Source organism: Ochotona princeps, chromosome 19, assembly GCF_030435755.1.
Source record: "Ochotona princeps isolate mOchPri1 chromosome 19, mOchPri1.hap1, whole genome shotgun sequence".
Lineage (NCBI taxonomy): Eukaryota > Metazoa > Chordata > Mammalia > Lagomorpha > Ochotonidae > Ochotona > Ochotona princeps.
The window spans coordinates 32,821,396-32,840,571 of NC_080850.1; the positions used below are offsets into that span (position 1 = coordinate 32,821,396).

The window sequence follows — 19,176 nt, forward strand, 5'->3', positions numbered from 1 at the left end:
GGATCTGAAATCCAATGTCTTCAACATTCTGATTTCCAGGCCAGTGTAATTGCTATTGTACCACTGAATCTTTGTATTTACACTGGTGAAATACAAAGTGTTTAGAGTTTTTTAAAGAAAATACTCTATGTTAATAAGTTAACTGTCAAAAATAGTGTTATGAGAAGAGAAAAGAGGGAGGGTGGGAGGATGGAGGCTGATCTAATGGGAAGCACATGTGAGGTGTGACAGAACCCTGTACTTGGAGTCGGAAGACTCATTGACTTTCTATTCTGCCAGCTCTGTGCTCTGGGAGAGTTTTGTGTAATATCTTGCTGTGTATAATTAATTTGAAAATAAAGGTTGAGTGAAATATGTGCTGTGATAGATGTGAATACTTTGCTTTTTCTTACTAGTGATAATAACTTTGTTTTAATTTTTCAGCCCTCCTACAGTGATATTGCAGCCAATCCAAAGGTGTTAAAGTGGATGACAGAGCTCACTAAACTGAGGAAGCAAATTAAAGGTATAAGATACACCATTTTGTTGTCTATTTTAATTTTTTAGGGTTTATTTATTTTTATTGGAAAGTCAGGCATACAAAGAGGAAGATCTTCTGTCTGATGATTCACTTCCCAAGTGTCCTCAATGGCTGGTGCTGAGCCAATCCAAAGCCAGTAATCAGGAGCTTCTTTCGGGTCTCTCATGCAGGTGCTTTCCCAGGCCACAAGCAGGGAGCTGGATGGGGAGTGGTTCTGCCGGGATAAGAACCTGTGCCCACATGGGATCCCCGCACATGCAAGACGAGGACTTTAGCCACTGGGCTACCGTGCCTTTTAAGATGTCCTTTATATTGTCTAGAATACAATCATGATTTTGAGGATTTAAAATTTTGAGCACTTTTTAGCAAAAATAGAAGTTTTCTGTAGTTCTTAAGGTCAAAGTTGTATATTAAGATGTCTTGATTTAGTATTTTTTTGGGACAGTGTCGTAGATCGTATATTTCTTGATAAACTGATGGTACAAAATTTATCCTTGCACACATTGTCCATTGTCAGGTATATCACTTTCATTTCATTTTCTTGTTAACTTTAATTTTTTAATATTCATTACAAAAGAGAGGACTGCACACTCATGTGGGTCATCAGCCAGGATGGTGAGGATGGAGATGGTGAAAATCTGCCTTTCCTCCTGTGCCCCTGGGGGGAGGTCAGACAACAGCACTGCCAGGGTATGGAGTGGGTCCCATTTGCTGCCTCAGGGATCACAGTGGGGCAGATAATTTCTGCGGAGAGGGGATTAATTGTGTGGTGTGGGGGTGGTGCAACTACTGGCCTGTGGCATTAAGCTTGTGACCTATTTGTCTTGAATCTGAGTGTCATCTAGTGGACCCCTGTTGCTGGCCTGAGACTTCCTCTTCAGTGGGCATGTTTGTGTACCCCAAAACATACTGAAGTACCTGAGAGGTTGTTGGCTTTTCCATTTAAGAGATGACAGATTCCATCTGTCCTCATACAAGTTCTTTATTGTCTCTGTGAAAGTTCTAAGCCTTGTTGGCTGTCTGTGTCTTCCTCAGAGTATTCATAGACTTTGGTACTGGTTGTGAAATTGTTGCTGTATTATTCGACTTGCTTTTCTTTCCACCCTTTGAAGAACTACTTGATCTTTTGTTGGATTGGAGGAACAGGCTCTCTTGTCTTTAATGTGTATCTGGGTATGTGTTTCAAGCTTGCACGGGAGATAGCAGTAGGTGCAGTCTACTAGGGGAGTTCCCCAAGTTGCTGTTCCAGGCCCGCTCCCAGCTCCAGATCTCAGGTGTGCTGGCAGGTGCCTTCATCCTGCTAGGCATGGTCTGATCTCAGTCCTGGTACCTGCATGTAGTGGTGGCTGGTGCAGTCTGGACTAGCCTGGTCCCCTCCCAATCCCAGCTCCTGCCAATGTCAGATGAGTTCCGCAATCCAACCAGGTTCAGCCCATCACCACTCCCAGCTTTCCACACAAATCAGTGGGTGCTGCAGTCCCACAGATGAGCCCACAAGTGTCTATAGAATCTGCTCCCAGATCCAGTTCTCTCAGGTACTAATAAATGCTGCCAGCCAGCTTGACATGGCCCGCTCTCAGCCCCAACACTTGTGGGCAGGTATTGTTGCCTAGCCCAGCCAGCTATGCTGCTCAGCTCCAGGTGTTCCACGTGGGCGTGGGCGAGTGCCTTGGCCTAACCGAGACATGCCCTCTGGTTTTCCCCTTTAAACTAGTCTGTCTCAGCAACCTCATCTGCCCGCAAGTACAGTGGCCAGGTTTGTGGAAGCCTCCATAAGTCTTTCCTTCCCTGTCAAATATGCCCTCAGCTGCTCCCACTCTAACACGTCTCCAGATTGCTTTTCTCCAGGCAATCTGAAGCCCCTCCAGGCTCCTGAGGACTGACCCAGCATTCTCTCTTTTGCTACATATCACACACAGGAGTCAGGTCTAGGGTCACCTCAGACAAGGTTTCTTTGGCAACTCCCCCAGCTGAACTGCTGGACTTATAACTCCCAACCATGGGGAGAATCACAGGAGTTTTGGTTTGACAATACAGTGCATGAGTCAGAACTGGGCTTCCTCAGTTGCTGAAGATGCTGCAGTGGACAGCATGCCTAGATGCACATGGGGCAGTCCAGGATATCTGGTACCATAGCAAACAATGGAGGACAAATTGGACAACTCTCCCAACCAAGCGTTGACAGCAAGTATCCGGGCAAGTGGGAACTGTAGGGTGGACTGTGTCAGCCAATGGACCTTGGAAGGATTTCCTCATCTTTGGAGCAATAAAAACAACAGAGTATCAGAACTATTTAAACCACTTGAGCAGAACTCTCAGAACATGTTCCACATCAGGACCCTGGAATGATTAGTTGGCTATACCCCATCCCTGGGTGCTGATGTGGTTAGGATGCTGGATGCGGCTTCTCCCCTTCCCTCCCACCCAGATACAGGAAGAGAAAAAAAAAATGGGAAACAAATCATCTCATCCACTCTTACATATTCATTGGCTCTTTTATCCTGATCAGTAGTCCACATGTACATGCATTCTTCACAACTATGTAAACATCATCAATAATAAAATTGATGTTGGTATATTATGTTGGTACACTGGTATAGTTAATGCAGATTTGGCATTAAACAGACCCAGCATGCTCGCTAGCTTTGCTCGCAACAAGGTAACACTTGTCTAGGTACAGAGCAACCTAGGCAGTTGCCTATAGTTGGATGACTCCATTTTTTCTTCTCTGAATATGTACCTCATGAGAACAGTGTGTAGTTTACTACTTTAGCTGTGTGCTGATGAGAGTATCTTACTGGGGCTGGTGCTGTCATGTTGTACATTAAGCTTCTGCCTGCAGTGCCTGTTTCCCATGAGATTGCTGGTTCAAGTCCTGGCTACTCACTCTCTCCCTTTCTCCCTCCCCTCCTCCTTTTCTTCCTTTCTTTTTCTGTTTCTTTTAAATATTTATTTATTTTTGTTGGAATGGCAGATTACGGAAAAGGAGAGACAAAGAGAAAGCTCTTCCATCTGCTGATTCACTCCCCAAGTGGCCACAACGGCCGGAGCTGAACTGATTTGAAGCTAGGAGCTTCTGGATTTCCTGCACAGCAGGGAACTAGATAGGAATTGGAGCAGCTGAACACAAACCAGCACCTGTATGGGATCTCAGCACATGCATGGCAAAGATTTAACCACTAAGCTATTACTCTTGGTACTGGCTGTTCCACTTTGCTAATGTGCCTAGGAAAGGGTCCCAAGTCCTTGGGCCCCTCCACCCATGTGAGAGACCCACAAGAAGTCCCTGGCTCTGGCTTTGGACTGTCCTAGGTATGGCCATTGAAGCCATCTGGGGGAGAGAACCAGCTAATGGAAGGTGTCTTAGTGTTTCTTCTGTGTTAACTCTGCATTTCAAATAAAAGTTGAGGCCAATATGGTGGCACAGCAGGCTAATCCTCTTGCCCTGTGTCATGCCTCCCATATGGGTACCTGTTCATGTCCTGGCTGCCTCACTTGTGATGTAGCTCTTTGCTTATGGCCTGGGAAAGCAATGGAAATGACCCAAGTCCTTGGAACCCTGCACCTCTGTGGAATATGGGATAGAAGCTCCTGACTTTAGATTGGCTCAATTTCAGCTATTGTGGCTACTGGAATGTGAACCAGTAGATAGAAGATCTTATTCTCTCTCCTTGCTGTAAAATCTGCCTTACAAAAAATAATAAAATAGATCTTAATATTTTTAAAGAGTCTTGTTAGTGTATGACAGACTTTAAGAATATTTGTTTAAAGAATAAAGAGACTAGCTCTCTTGTTTACTCTTTGACCAGGTAACATTAATAGCTTAACTTAGTCTTGATTGTTCTCTCCTCTTGTTTCTGAAATGTAGACGCAAAGCACAAAAGCTCTGATGGAGAATTTGTACCTCAGACACGACCACGAAGTAACACCCTTCCCAAAAGCTTTGGATCTTCTCTAGACCATGATGAGGAAGAGAAGGAAGATGATTCCAGAGTTGTTCAGAAGGAGAAGAAGCCATCTAAAGAGGCAACGCTTGAGCTTATTCTGAGGAGACTGAAAGAAAAGCGTGCGGAGAGATGTCTTCCCGAAGATATAAAGGTATCCTGAGCTAGGATTTTTGCCCAGATACTCTTGAGAATTTCAAGTAAAAACAGTTACCTCAGTAAGGGTAAGATGTCCTGGTAGTTTGCCTGCCTGAGTTTGCTCTTCAGATATGCAGATTCTGAAATGTACTTTTATCAGCACATCAGAAGTGCCAGGTGTTTCAGGGATTCAAGAAATAGAGTTGGTTTTGTTTATAATGTAAGCATTTGGTAAGATGAGTATAAAAACCTGAAAGAGACCCAATTTTGAATCTTAGGGTGGTGTCTTAATAGCTCTTGCTCTTGCCTAATCCAGCTGTTGACTGCCACTCAGTTCCTGCAATAGCGCTGTGATCCATCTGGTGATTAGAAAACATATCAGAAGGCTAGGCACGATGGCTAATTCCTCAACTTACCTGCACTGGGATCCCATATGGGTACTGACTGATGTCCTGGCTGCTTCACTTCCCATCTAGCTCCTTGCATACAGCCTGGGAAAGTGGTCAAGGATGGGCCAAAGCCTTGGGACCCTACACTTGTATGGGAGACTTGGAAGAATCCTGGCTCCTAGCTTTAGCTAGGTTCAGCCCTGACCATTGTGGCCATTTGGGGAGTGAATCAGCGGATGGAAGATCTTCCTGCCTTTCTTGCAGTAAATCTAATCTAGCTTTCCAAGAAGAAAAAAAATTAATAGGGGCTTGGCGTGGTGACCTACTGGCCAGAGTCTTCGGCTTGAACACCCAGGATCCCATATGGGAGCCAGTTCTAGTCCCAGTAGCTCCACTTCCCATCCAGCTCCCTGCGTGTGACTTGGAAAAGCAGTTGAGGATGGCCCAAAGCCTTGGGACCCTGCACCGTGTGGGAGACCTAGAAGAAGTTCCTGGCTCCTGGCTTCGGATCGGTGCAGCACTGGCCATTGGAGGTCATTTGGGAAGTGATCAGACGGAAAATCTTCTCTGTCTTTCCTCCACTATGTATATCTGACTTTCGAATAAAAATAAATAAATCTTAAAAAAAAATCTTTAAAAAACGAGAGAGAAAACATCCACAATTGATGAGGTTGTTATCAGCTTTAAATGAATTAACTTTTTTTTTTTTTAAGATTTATTTATCTTATTATAAAGTCAGATATACAGAGAGGAGGAGAAACAGAGAGGAAGATCTTCTGTCCGATGATTCACTCCCCAAGTGAGCCGCAACGGCCGGTGCTGCGCCGATCCGAAGCCGGGAACCAGGAACCTCTTCCAGGTCTCCCACACGGGTGCAGTGTCCCAATGCATTGGGCCGTCCTCAACTGCTTTCCCAGGCCACAAGCAGGGAGCTGGATGGGAAGTGGAGCTGCTGGGATTAGAACTGGTGCCCATATGGGATCCTGGGGCGTTCAAGGTGAGGACTTTAGCCGCTAGGCCACGCCACCGGGCCCAACTTTTTTTTTTTTTTTTTTTTTGAAGAATCATAGTATAGTTATAATCTGTGGCTGGGGCTGTGCTACTCAAGGCCATCGGTGGCTCAGGTAATTCAGATGAACTTTACTTGGAGAATTGAAGGAGTAGGCAGCCTCATGTGAGAATCTCGGGCATGGTGAGTCCTTTCATGCTCTAAACATTGGAGTCTTTCTGTCACTGAAACAAGACCTAACTTTTCTTTTGCTTAAATAGAAAATATATATGTATATATTAACTTTATTTTAAAGGCAGAGTCCCAAAGACAGATCCTACATCTGCTGCTTCACTCTCCTGGGTTCAGTCACTCATGTTGGTGATAGAGATTCATATATTTGAACCATCCATCACCTGCTACTGCCCAGTTTGCACATTAGCAGGAAACTGGATTGGAAGTGAAACAGATAGGATTCAAACCCAGAACTCTAGCATGGAATGTGGACATCTCAAGTAGTGACCCAAGTGCTGCAAGAAAATGTCTGTATTTTCTCTCCCTCATATAAAGAGATTTTGACTGGCTTAACTTCTCTTGAATTCACCACCCGAAGCTTGAGATTATAATGTTCTGTAGAGTCTACACTCAGCTATCCTCCACTGAATGTATGTAATCTAGAAATCTAGAGTCATATTTAAGAGACGATATTATACAGTGTCTTTTTTAACATCTCTTTATGGAGTTAATTTGGTCTAGTATTTGATTTTCCTCTTTATTTCTTGAGGATTTGTTTTTTACTTATTTGAAGGATGGGATTAGAGAGGAGAGGTAGAGACCTTTAGAGACCTTCTATGTCCTGGTTCACTCCGCAGGTGACATCCTTGGCCAGGGCCAAGCAGGAGCCAGGAGCTTCATCCGTGTTTCGCATATGGTGCAGACATAAGCAGGGAGCTAGAGCAGCTGGAACCGAAACCTGTAATTTTTTTAAAAAAAGACCTATTTATTTTTATTGGAAAGTCATATTGACAGAGTGAAGGAGAGACAGAGAGGAAGATCTTCATTCCTCTGGTTCACTCCATTTAGCTACAACAGCCAGAGCTGAGCCAATCTTAAGCCAGGAGCCAGGAGCTCCAGGTCTCCCATATGTGTGCAGGCTTTGGCCATCCTTGACTGCTTTCCCAGGCCACAAGCAGGAGCTGGAAGTGAAGTGAAGCAGCCAGGATACAAACCAGCACCCACATGAGACCCTGGCACATGCAAGGTGAGGACTTTAGCCATTAGGCTACCACCCTGGGCCCATTGTGTAATTTTTTATTTTATTTTATTTTATTTGAAAGGCAAAGTGACTCAGAGCGTGAGAAGCAGATCATCATCCACTGATTCACTCCCCAGATGGCTGTAGTAGTAAGAGCAAGGGCTGGGACTGAAGCCAGGAACTCTGTCCAGCTCTCCAATGTAGATGATAGCGTCCCAAGTCCTTGGGGGCATCTTCCGTTGTTTTCCCAGTACTCAAATTAGAACCCTGACATGGATGCCAGTATTTTGTACAGGTGGCTTGACGGTTTCTCTACAACACCAGCCCTTGAAAAAAGGGTATTCTTTGAATCGTTGTTTCACAGCAATGTTAATAGGTGATTCTATACCACAATGGGGAAGATTCCATGGACAAATTTGGGAAATCTTGCCTCACTCTCTCACTGAGGCTATTGATAGATCTGAGAAAAGTATTCTAGTATTCCCAGATAAAAGGGAAACTGAGGTCACAGTAGAGTCTGATATCACAGCTTTTCATTGCTGAGCTTTTCAAAGGATCTTTGTATGATATTAGTGTTTTAAAATAATTAGCAGGAGACCTCTGCTGTGACACATCAGGTTAAACTGCTGTTTGCAGTGCTGGCATCCATGTTAGTATCAGTTTGAGTCATGATTGCTCTATTTCAGATCTATCTCCCTGCTAATACACCTGGGAAAACAGTGGATGAGTCTGTTTTTGGGAGACTTACTTGAAGTTTCTGGCTCCTGGCTTTATGCTGGCCCAGCCCCATTCCATGTCACCAGATACATTTTATTGTTTTTCAAAGATTTGTTTATTTAAAAGAGTTACACAGAGGGGATAGACAAAGAGATCTTTTATCTGCTGATTCACTCTTCAAATGATTACCACAGCCAGAGCTAGGCAGGTCGAAAATTAGAAGCCAGGAGCCTCTTCCAGGTCTCCCAGCCCATAAGCAGGGAGCTGAATCAGAAGTACAATAGCCAGGACTTGAACCGGTGCACATAAAGGATGCTGGCATCACAGGAAGAGAAATAGCTTGCAATGCTACTGTATAGCCCCATGTGGCCATTTGAAATGTGGTAGTATTGTAAATACTTTCCAAATATTAACTCATTTAGTCCTCAGCTATAGTCTTTTTTGGTAGGGTGAAGTATTTTCACTTAATAGATCAGGATAGTGAATAAACAGATTATGTAACTTACTCAAACCAGTATTCATAATTTATTCAGAGGAAGCTACACTGGAATCATCATTGCAAGTGGTAGCTGTTTTAAAATAAAGACCAAATTCTGGGGCTGACTCAGAATGTTGCGAGTAGATCAGTAAAGGATATGTTTAGCTGGGCTAGATAGGCAGTGGTTCTGCCCTTTCAGTCTAATTATGTACATTTTGGGAGTGATGAAATTACTTAATTTTTTTTTTTAATTCTAGAAAATGACAAAAGATCATTTGGTAGAAGAGAAAACTTCTCTCCAGAAAAGTCTTCTTTACTATGAAAGTCAACATGGAAGGCCGGTAATGTCTCTCTTGCTAAAAAAGATTTAATTTCCTATATGAAGAAAGATCATAAAATCATTTTTGTGGCCTACATTTTTCAGAGCTGTTTTATAGAGTATTATTCTCTGTACTTGGGGAATTGCCTCTTTACTTAATATAAAATTTAAACTTTGGAGGAAACATCATGATTTGTTTGTTTTTGACACTTTTGATTTCTGGTGACTGGGTGATTTTCTTTTTTCATGTTTCAGGTGACCAGGGAAGAAAGGCACATTGTTAAACCTCTCTATGATAGATACAGGCTTGTAAAACAGATGCTCACAAGAGCGAGCATCACTCCAATTCTTGTAAGTAAAACATTAAGCAAATATTTCTCTAATTCATTTCGTTAAGATGTTCTTATCCAGAAGAAATTGTTGTGGTATATTGGAGAAACACATAAGCAAGGTAGAATTGTAATTGTGAAATGATTTATTTTGAAAGATTAAGAAATTGGAGAATCAAAATGGTGGAATATGGTGAGGACATGTTTAAACAGAGAAACATTAGCCAGGATGAAGCAAAGAGGGCACATTCCAGGAAATAGGAGAGGCCAGATCGACAGCAGAGGGGCATCTGGAGACTGATGGACACAGGAAAGCAGCGGAGACAACAGTGTGGTGCTGCAGTGACCCGATACGCCAGCAGCATTCAACAAGTGGCAATCTGAACTCCACCAGCAACCAGGTGGGAAGGGGAGTTCATCAGGAACTCAGGAGGTGAACCCAGACAAAGAACTGCCCGTCCTGCTGATTTGTTTGATTTGACCAGGAGAGAGACAGAGCAGCAGATCCCAAACAGGCAGTGCAGGAACAGGTGAATATCCCAGCAAAACCCCCACTAGAGCTGAATCGAGTGCCATCTTGTTTAGGGAGGCAATGGCTATTTGACAGGATTGTGCATGCACTAAGCTGGGAGCGAAACCCAAAATAGGTCTGGGTAGCCCCAAGACCTAACGGCCAGCAGATCAAGAACTCCACAAGTTTCACATCAGGCACCATTTTGTGTAGTGTGGCAAAGGTTTTGACAACAGTGATCTGTGCATTTGGTATGATCCTGTGAACTGCATGAACCGGAACTGGAAGAAATGTTGTACAGACAACGATGCAACAATAGTGTGGGATCACAGCAGGTAAAGTGCTGAGCCCGGAGCTGGGCTACGCAGACCATGGTGGAAGTTTAATGTAAGAGCCCAGATCTGAAACTTGCTGGAGTGAGGGGCACAAGTGACTGCACAGAAAGAACTGGGTACCAGCCACAATAAGTAAAATCAAACTTCAGACCTGTGGGTGACACAGCTTGGAAACATGTCCTACAGAGAAGAATCTGTTAACCAGAAATGCAATAAGCAATAGCAAAAGAAGAGACAGAGGTACAATGAATATTACGGACGACTGCCCTGCAAAGGAGCAAAAGCCATTGCCAACCTCAGAGTTCACTGAGGAAGACATCGAGAAATTGGGGGACACACAATTCAAAACACTTGTTATAAAGCTTCTAATCAACAACGAGAAGCGCATAAAGCAGACATTCAAAGAATTCAAGGAATATGTCACATTGGAAATGAATCAAATGAAAGCTGATACATTAGAAATGAAGAATATAGTGGAGTAAATTAAAAGTACAGTGGAGAATCTCCAAAATAGAATGAAGGTAGCAGAAGAAAGAATCTCAGAAGATATTTTCTGTCACCAGAAGGAAATAAACAAAAAGCTGGAAGTAGAGCTGGGTCAAACTAAAACCAAGTATTCAAGAACTGAAAGACACTTTTAAAAGGTCAAATATAAGAGTTATGGGAGTTCCAGAAGGTACAGAAAGAGAAGCTGGGATTAAAGGTGTATTGAATGAAATAAGGGAAAATTTCCCTAATCTAGAGAAAAAACCGGGAAACAACATCCAGAAGGGCACAAAACTCCTAGTACAGTTGACCAAAAGTGATCTTCACCAAGACACATGATAATCAAGTTCTCTTCAATTGAACATAAGGAAAAGATCCTTAAATGTGCTCATGAAAAAAACTGACATACAGAGGAATGGCAATTAAACTCACTGGTGACTCAAAGGAAACTCTTGGCCAGAAGAGAATGCAGTGACATATTCCAGATTCTAAAAGCAAAAAATTGTCGGCCTACGGTAACATACCCAACAAAGCTTTCCTTTGTTTTTGAAAATGGTATAAAATTCTTCTACAATAAAGAAAAGTTAAAAGAGTATGCCTGTTCCAAACCTGCCCTACAAATACTTCAAGATGTTCTCTTGACAGAGAAAATGAATAGCACCCACCAAAACCAAAGGCAAATGTGACGAACATTGCAATAGAAGAACAACAGAAGACTAAATGAAATGACAGTCCACTGCTAAATGACAGGAACAAATGACTACCTATTTATATTAACCCTGAATGGAAATGGATTAAACTCATCAATCAAGTGTCGTAGATTAGTGCACTGGATCAAAAAACAAAACAGTTGTCTATGGGAGACACATTTTACCAAAAAGATTAGCAAAAACTGTATGTCATGGTTTTTGATGTTTTTTGTTAGTTTCATCTCTTCAAAACAGTTGCTTCTGATTAAATTCTTCACTGACTAATAGATCATAGAGTAGCATCATTTTCAATCAAGAAGGTTCTTGATTTCCTTTTTCACTTCTTCAGGAACACATTAGTCATTCAGTAGCATGTTATTTAACTTCATGATGTTGTTAATTTCTTTTTTTTTCTTCCTGTTGTTGATTATGTTTTGTGACTTTTCATTTAAGGTGATGTATAGTAACTGTAATGGAGACCATCATATCCACTGGCATGTTTAACTTCATGGCATTGTAAATTTCTGTATTTCTTCCTGTTTGCCGGAGTCCTGCTCCAGCCGAGTTCGGAACTCGTGAACGTTGTGTGGATTAGGTATAAAGAGGAAATAAATGGACCACTACAATTTCAGGATCATAATGGACCATGCAAGAAAGCTGTCCCCTTTATTTATACATTAACCCTCACAAGCTCTGGCACAGACTTGACATTATGGTCAAGTGGGTGTTTCCAAGAATAATTGTGCTGTTTCACCTAAAAGCTGAATAGAAGTTTCTCAGTAGAACTTCTCATATTAATCAGTAACACATTCCGACTACAATCTTCATTCTACAGCTTAATCTTGAGTCAGTTGAGGGAAGAAATGCATCACAAAAAAGGGGAAACCTAAAGATCAAGGATGGTCAGTGGGGGCAACAGAGACAGAGACAGCATGAATTGTAAAAGGCCCTTTGGCAAGACTTATCAGCAGCATCAACTTCCACAGAGGCAAACTGCCTGAGTAGATTACAGAATTCTGAGTGTCCATGCAGCAAAGGGAGGTGGGACTGCCTTCAGGTGGTTTGTACAAACATCCGCTGGGGCCCTGCCTGCAATGGTACTCTTCACACCTTTGTGTCCTCCATATCCACTGCATGAACCCCAGCAGCTGTTGGTTTTGTTTTGTGGCTTTTCACTTTGGGGGATTTAAAGTGACTGTGTAGTGCAGATTGACCTGCCCATGACATGTCCAGATTTGAGGATATAGTGCACTGTGCATCTCTACTTCTGGATTGAGGATGAACTCCCAGTGAAACTATTGGATGTGTCTTGACAATGGGATGCTGGATTCTCTGCCGTTGTCCATGCCCGCAATGATGTACTATGGCTGTCTATGAGGAACTATGCTGTTGTAATGATATGGGGGGGATAGATCAGGGGAAAAGGAACTGTATCATATAATGATAACATAATAAAAATTTTAGAAAAAGAAAGATGAAGAAGTTGAAAGCTGGCATTTTGGTAAAAGCAGGTAAAACTACTAGCTGCAATACTGACTTTCTGTGTGGTCGCCTGTTCATATTCCGTCTGCTCCACCTCTGATTTAGCTCGCTTCTAAAGGCCGACCCAAGTGTTTTAGGCTGCTGCTATCCACATGGGAGACCTAAATGGCTTCCTGCAGCCATCTGGGGAGTAAATCAGCAGATGGAAGATCTTTGTGTCTCTCCTTCTCTCTGTAATTCTCATCTCCATTTCCAATAAAAAGAAATAAATCTTTTTAAAAAAATCTCTCAAATACTTTTTGTGAACGGATGATGGCTCAACTTGCTAATCCTCTGCCTGCACGTATCAGCATCCATTATGGATGCCAGTTCATGTGCTGGCTGCTCTGTTTATGGCCTAGCAAAAGCAGTAGAGGATAGCTCAAAGTCTTGGGATCCTGCCCACTCACGGGAGACCTGGAAGAAGTGAACCAATAGATAGAAGATCTTTCTTTCCATCTCTCCTGTCTTTTCAATAAAAATAAATAAGCTTTTAACAACATCACTTTTTGTTTCAGAGAAATGTGAAAGGGAGGCCAGTGTTGGCATAGTGAGTTAGGCTGCTGCCATGTTGGAGTAGTGCTTTTAGTTCCAGCTACTCTGCTTCTGATCCCGTTCTCTGCTAATGTATCTGGGAAGGCAATGAAAAATGGCCTGAATATGTAGGCCTCTGCCATCCGCCTGGAAGACCAGGGTTGAGTTCCTGGATCCTGGCTTGGGTTTTGTTGACCACATCATTGCTGCTGTTGGAGAGTTGATCCACTAATGGTTGGGAGACTTGTCTCTCCCTCCTTTTCCCTTACTCTGCCTTTCAAATAAATAAATAAATGGATTTTTTTTAGCGCGTTCTCAGACCAAATATTTATAGCTAGTTAAAATTCATTTTAAGATTTCTTCATCTTAAGCATTTTCAGAGAGAACTAGAGAAAGCTCTTCCATTTGGTTTGCTCCCCAAAGAATGGCAGCAGCTGGGGCTGTGCCAGGGGGCTGAAACCAAAAACCAGGAGATTCTTTCAGGTCTCTGTACATGCAGGGGCCCAAGCTTGGGCCATCTTCTGCTGTTGTTTCAAGTCACTAGCATGGCACTGGATTAAAAGTGGAGCAGCAGGGACTCTTTTAACAGGTTCCTGTATGGGATGCCAATATTGAAGGCAGTGACTCTGCCCTCTATACCACAACACCAGCTCCTATTAATTAATTTTATAAATGTATGTTTAATCTATTTGAAAGAGAGATTTCCCATACACTGTTCACTTTCCAAATTCCCACAGCTCTGGAGCTGGGTCTGTCAGGTTAGGAACTCAATTCAGGTATCCCACATAAATGGTAGGGCCCAGACTACTTGAGCCAGAGTCGGAAGTGGAGACAGGACTAAAATCTAGTTATATCTAGTGGTGTCTTAACTACTATGCCTGGTTCCTGGCCTAATGGCTGTTTTTTAAGCTTTTGTTTCATTGAAAGGCACAGCTACAGAAAAAGGAATGGAGACAGAGAATCTTCCATCTGCTGGTTCACTCTGCAAATAGCCACAGTGGTCAGAACTGGGCCAGGTTGGATGCGGAGAGGCCCCAAGCATTTGAGCTGTTTTTCTCTGCATTCCCAGGCACGTTAGCAAAGAACTGGATTGGAAATGGAGCAATTGGGACTCAAAATTGCATCTTTTTGGGATGCCAGTTTGGAGGCTTAACTTGTTATGATTGTTATTATGACTATTATTTTTAAAAATTAGTGATCCTGAAGTGACTGAGTCACAGACTGAAGGCAGGAGCTGGGAACTCAAGTCTGGGTCTCCCACCTCAGTGATTGGTCAGTTGATCACTTGAGTCGTCACTGTTACAGAGCTGAGACTTGATGCAGGCCTTCTGTGTGGGACTTTGCTGTCCCAGGTGGTGATGTGCAAATGCTTCTAACTTTTTGTAATATCTAATATGTAAAATCTATGTAATTGTTACAGGGATCTCCATCTACCAAACGAAGGGGTCAGATGCTACAGCCAATTATAGAAGGAGAAACTGCACATTTTTTTGAAGAAATCAAGGTAATTCTCTAGTGAAATTCTCTGACTTCTTTCTAAAGGGGAAGTTGAAAGTCATGGTCTGTTGATTTTCTGATGTCTTTTTAGGAAGAAGAAGAAGATGGTATTAGTCTGTCCTCTGAATTAAATGATATCTTGAAAACAGCTGTGCAGGCACAGTGTTCATTGAAAAACTCTGAATGTGATGTTGAAGAAAATCAAGAAAAATTGGCTCTGGATCTCCGCTTGTCAAGTACTCGTGCAGCTTCTATGTATGTGTGCTTGTGTGTGATTTTAGACTATTTGTGTAATAAAATTTATGTGCTAGGAAATACTGTGTTAAATGGTTGAGCACTTGGGAGGAATTAATGCAGGAAAGTAATCCAGAAAGCCATGAAATATAGATACTTTAGTGTGATTTACAAACATGTTTTTATTGCCACATTATTGAGGAAATACTGCTGTGGATTTGAAGGCAACATCATGTTTGATTTATAACAAGCTACATGAACCAATGGAAAGTCTTACTGTTAGCTTGTTCTATGTCATTTTCTTTATCTTTGGACTGAGTGGTTCTGACTTTGTTTTCCAGTCAGCTGTGAAGGTTTAAGCATTGATACTAAATCCCACATTCCACATTTAACTATCCTGATATTTCATGAGTTATGGTAGAGTTAAAACATTAGAATGGTCAGATGTTTCCCAGCTATTTCAATTTGTAGCCAAGAATACAAACTATTGTTGAGGATATGATGAATCAGCTGTGCCCTTTCAATAATTTTTTTTTCCCCTCTCGATTAAATTTTAGGCCTGAATTACTGGAACAACTTTGGAAAGCCAGAGCTGAAAAAAAGAAACTACGTAAAACATTAAGAGAATTTGAAGAGACATTTTATCAACAAAATGGGAGGTTTGTTGGGCCTCACGAAACTGATTCATCTTTCTCCTTACAAGTACCCATATGCTAAAATAATGGAATACATAAGATTAGAAGTTAATTATGAATATAGGATGTTAGCATTGAAAATAAAAAATTTAGGGACCATCCTTGTGACATAGCCTGTGATGCCAGCATTCTGTACAGGCCCCTTCTTTTCCAGCCTAGCTCCTTATTCATGTGCCTAGGAAAGCAGTAGAAGATGGTCCACCATGATAGAAGATGCATCCATATGGTTGACCTGAAAGCAGCTCCCGGCCTTGGTCTGGCCAGGCGCAGCTGCTGCAGCCAGCTGGGGAGTGAAGTAACTAGCTGACCACAAGATCTCCCTTCTACCTTGTTCTTCTTTCCTTTCTCTCTCTCTTCCTTTTCCTCTCCGTCCCTACTGCTTGCTTTTTCTTTTTCCCCCTCTCCCTTTCTGTAGCTCTATCTTTCAAACAAATAAATCTTTAAAAAAAATTATACTCAGAGGATTATTTGGCACTCAGTGATTAAACTGAATTGTATTTGGTAATTTGTATAAATTTATAAACAAATTGTTTCCTATAGGTACTTTTATATCTTAATTCATCAAAGCCACATTTAGCTAAGAGTATGGAAATGACTTCTGGCACTAATAGACACAGACATGGCAGAGTCCAGCACTGGATTTTTATTGAAACAGTGACCGACTTCTAATTTTCAATACTGATTATAGATAAATATAGCATCACTTAATGTGTTAATAGAGAATTTCATAAAATAAAAAATAGGAGTTTTTAAAGAATGTTCTGTGGCTAATGAGGGAATCGGTCTTAATAACCATTTTTCTTGTAGAGCAACTTTTATTTTGATTTATGTTTAGTAACACTGTGTATAACTAGGCAGTTTCTCGTTCGCATTTTCTAGATGCTGTATAGGCTATCTCAGCTTTTGTTTTTATTCCCTAGGAATGCCCAGAAAGAGGATCGTGTTCCAGTGCTTGAGGAGTACAGGGAGTACAAGAAAATTAAAGCGAAGCTTAGGCTTCTTGAAGTTCTTATCAGCAAACAAGATTCTTCAAAATCCATATAAAATATGCTCCTTCGAAAGTTCACATCATAAAGTCAGTTGTGTCCCTTGAAGCTATCATGTGTACTTGGCTGGTACTTGAGTTCATTTTTTCAGGCACTCAGAGAATTTCATTTTATACTTGGTTGTGGTGCCACTAAAGCAGATGATGGGAGGGCAAGTGGGCCCCCTCTCAGGAGTGTGATGTTCCATAGTAACCAAGACCAACCTCTCCACCTTTAGCAAACATGCCGTTTTCTTCATTGTTTTGCACTACAGATACATCCTATTAGCTAAAGACTAGAATTTCATCCTTTCCACTTCAAGAACTTTGGAAATACAAAACTTTTTGTTACACCAACTTTTTTTCCATTACTGAAGAAAAATGAGAAAGTCTTCACACTGAACTCTTCGGTTGCCTTTTTCTTACAGAATGACTGAAAATTTGAAAGAAAAGCCTGTAAAAGTGCACATATGCAACTGTGTTATGTTTTCCTAGAAAGCCAAAATCAAAACTTTCAAAATCAAAAATTTCAAGGCCTACTGTGGAACACCTTTCTGTTTAATTCCCAAAGGGACACCTTTTCACAGGTAGTATGCTAGCAACATTTTGCAATTCAGTGGTCACACAATTCCTGGATGAAGATAACAGTGGGTACTCCAGAGTGACCTTGCTTTTAGTGCAGTGAAAACACATGCCACACATGACACAGAGCTGAATCATCACATGCTCCTGTGGGGCTTGAGTTGTTTCCTGAGTTCCCGCTTCTCAGCTGGTGGTGATATGATTTGTCTGGATCAGATCTCCCGTGCTGTCCTCCTTCCTCCCCCCTACTCCCCCAGCTCCAGATAATGTGAGAAAACAGCCATGTCAGTAGGTAGGAATTCTGATGGTGCTCAGATCTGTGTTCAATCAAATGGACCTAAATTGGCAGAATAATCATTATGCCTACAGTAAATCTGTTCTTCACAAGGGCTGCACAACTGCATTTTTACATACACCTTCAGGGGGTTGCATCTTTTATTTTCCTCTTTTAGTCAGCAAAATCCATGCAAACAATACCCTCTCAAAGGGACTGCCTTTTGTCATACTCTGTGTAAGCAGATGTTTACAGGATGGCCAGTGGCATGCCCCTTGTCATTGACTCTTAGCCACTTCCTTTGGTCTGGCTCTGCATGGCTTTTCTTCAGGTACTCTCCTGGTATGTTATGCTAGTCATTTGTACAGAAGGTGACTTCGTTTGTGCTAACAGTGTGACAGCAGGCTTGGGTCAGGCTTAATCTAAATGTTTTTATTTTGTGGTGCTTTATAAGATTGATGAGTGTCCCACTTTGTGCCCATGTTTTGCATGCAGTGACCCATGCATGATTTCCTTAAATAGGTAATATTAACGGTTTATTCCATAACAAATGAAATTTTGCAACATGATTTAATAAGGTGAGGAAAGCATGAACCTTGGCATTATTTCATAGTAAGCACATGAAGTAACTTAATAGTAAATAGCATTTCTAGTACTTCACATTTCACCTTCTTTGTGCAATGCCTTTTTTGTGGGGGAGGGAAAATCCAGTGGTAGTAAATGGTGTAGTTGGGAATTAAATAAGAAGCACTAACTCTGCCTCTCCCTCCCCAGTGTTTTGAGTGGTTTGCTTTTGATACTAGATTATTCATTATGTGTTCCTAGGAAAGTGAAATTGAAAATGCCAAAAGATGTATTACTTTGGTTTCAATCCATCATGCAGTGCACCTTTCAGTTAATTCAGTCTCCAGACAGGATGTGCTCAAACATCTGATTTTATGTGCACTGTATATTTTATATGAATGTTTTATTTTATATACCACATTCAAAAATGTCCATATGCACTATTTAAATGTTTTAAATAATATATTCCTTTATAATACTAAATCTATATGAGTACCATATTTTTATAAGTCAGCGGCCTGACAGGTTTCATTTTAGTATTAACAGCTGCTTTCATGATGTTGGTTATTCAATGTTAATGTTTGGCTGCATGTAGAATAGGTAAAAGTGGCGTGGCAACACTTCTGTGTGGCAGTATTATGCCATAGTTCAGCAGTAGGCAGTAGAATTAGGCAGTTTGTGATAGTTTTTCTTTGGTACAAATAAAAACTATATCTATATACAAATTATTATATAGATATATATGTCTACCATTATACTTGCATTGCTATGTCTGGCATTTCATTGTATAGACTTTTGTAATAAAAGAACTTTAATGTCCTAAGTTTGTAATTGTTTATTTTCCAAAGGTGTTAAAAAGGAAAAAAAATTGTAGACCTCAAATGTTTGCTTTCCTTAATATTCTAACACTTCATTTGGTTTACCCTGTCGAGGGGCTGTTTCGGGGACATAGAGTTATTAGATGTTTGACTGGCGAGTCAGGGCAAGACCACTGGTAGAGAGTAGTGAGCTTTGCTGTGATGTACAGTCTGGAAAGGAAGAGCTTCGTTTAGCTTGATGAGTCTTGATTGAAGAATCTGGGGAATGTTGTATACCGGTGTCAAAGTTGAGTGCTGTGGCCTAGAGATGGTACTTGGGCTCATAGAACACTTAG

General features: G+C 41.4%; 2 protein-coding genes across 9 annotated transcripts in view; one reads left to right on the forward strand and one right to left on the reverse strand.

Annotated features, from left to right (window-relative positions):
• FAM13B (family with sequence similarity 13 member B) overlaps positions 1–16,673 on the forward strand; it is a 68,713-nt gene extending 52,040 nt beyond the window's left edge. For all 6 annotated transcript variants that reach the window (XM_058677761.1, XM_058677760.1, XM_058677763.1 and 3 more), the window contains 8 exons: positions 424–505; positions 4,389–4,618; positions 8,687–8,770; positions 9,004–9,099; positions 14,574–14,657; positions 14,742–14,905; positions 15,442–15,543; positions 16,500–16,673. In XM_058677761.1, coding sequence (XP_058533744.1) covers positions 424–505; positions 4,389–4,618; positions 8,687–8,770; positions 9,004–9,099; positions 14,574–14,657; positions 14,742–14,905; positions 15,442–15,543; positions 16,500–16,623 — 966 coding nt within the window. In that variant the 3' untranslated portion in view covers positions 16,624–16,673. The remainder of the gene's footprint in view (positions 1–423; positions 506–4,388; positions 4,619–8,686; positions 8,771–9,003; positions 9,100–14,573; positions 14,658–14,741; positions 14,906–15,441; positions 15,544–16,499) is intronic.
• Positions 16,674–16,920: 247 nt separating this feature from the next.
• Positions 16,921–19,176, reverse strand: part of PKD2L2 (polycystin 2 like 2, transient receptor potential cation channel) — a 29,932-nt gene continuing 27,676 nt past the window's right edge. For 2 of the 3 annotated variants that reach the window (XM_058677766.1, XM_058677769.1), the window contains exon 15: positions 16,921–17,036. The gene's annotated coding sequence lies outside the window, so the exon portion shown is untranslated. Of the gene's footprint in view, positions 17,037–18,598; positions 19,052–19,176 lie in introns of those variants that run through there. The other variant, XM_058677768.1, reaches the window with a different exon arrangement.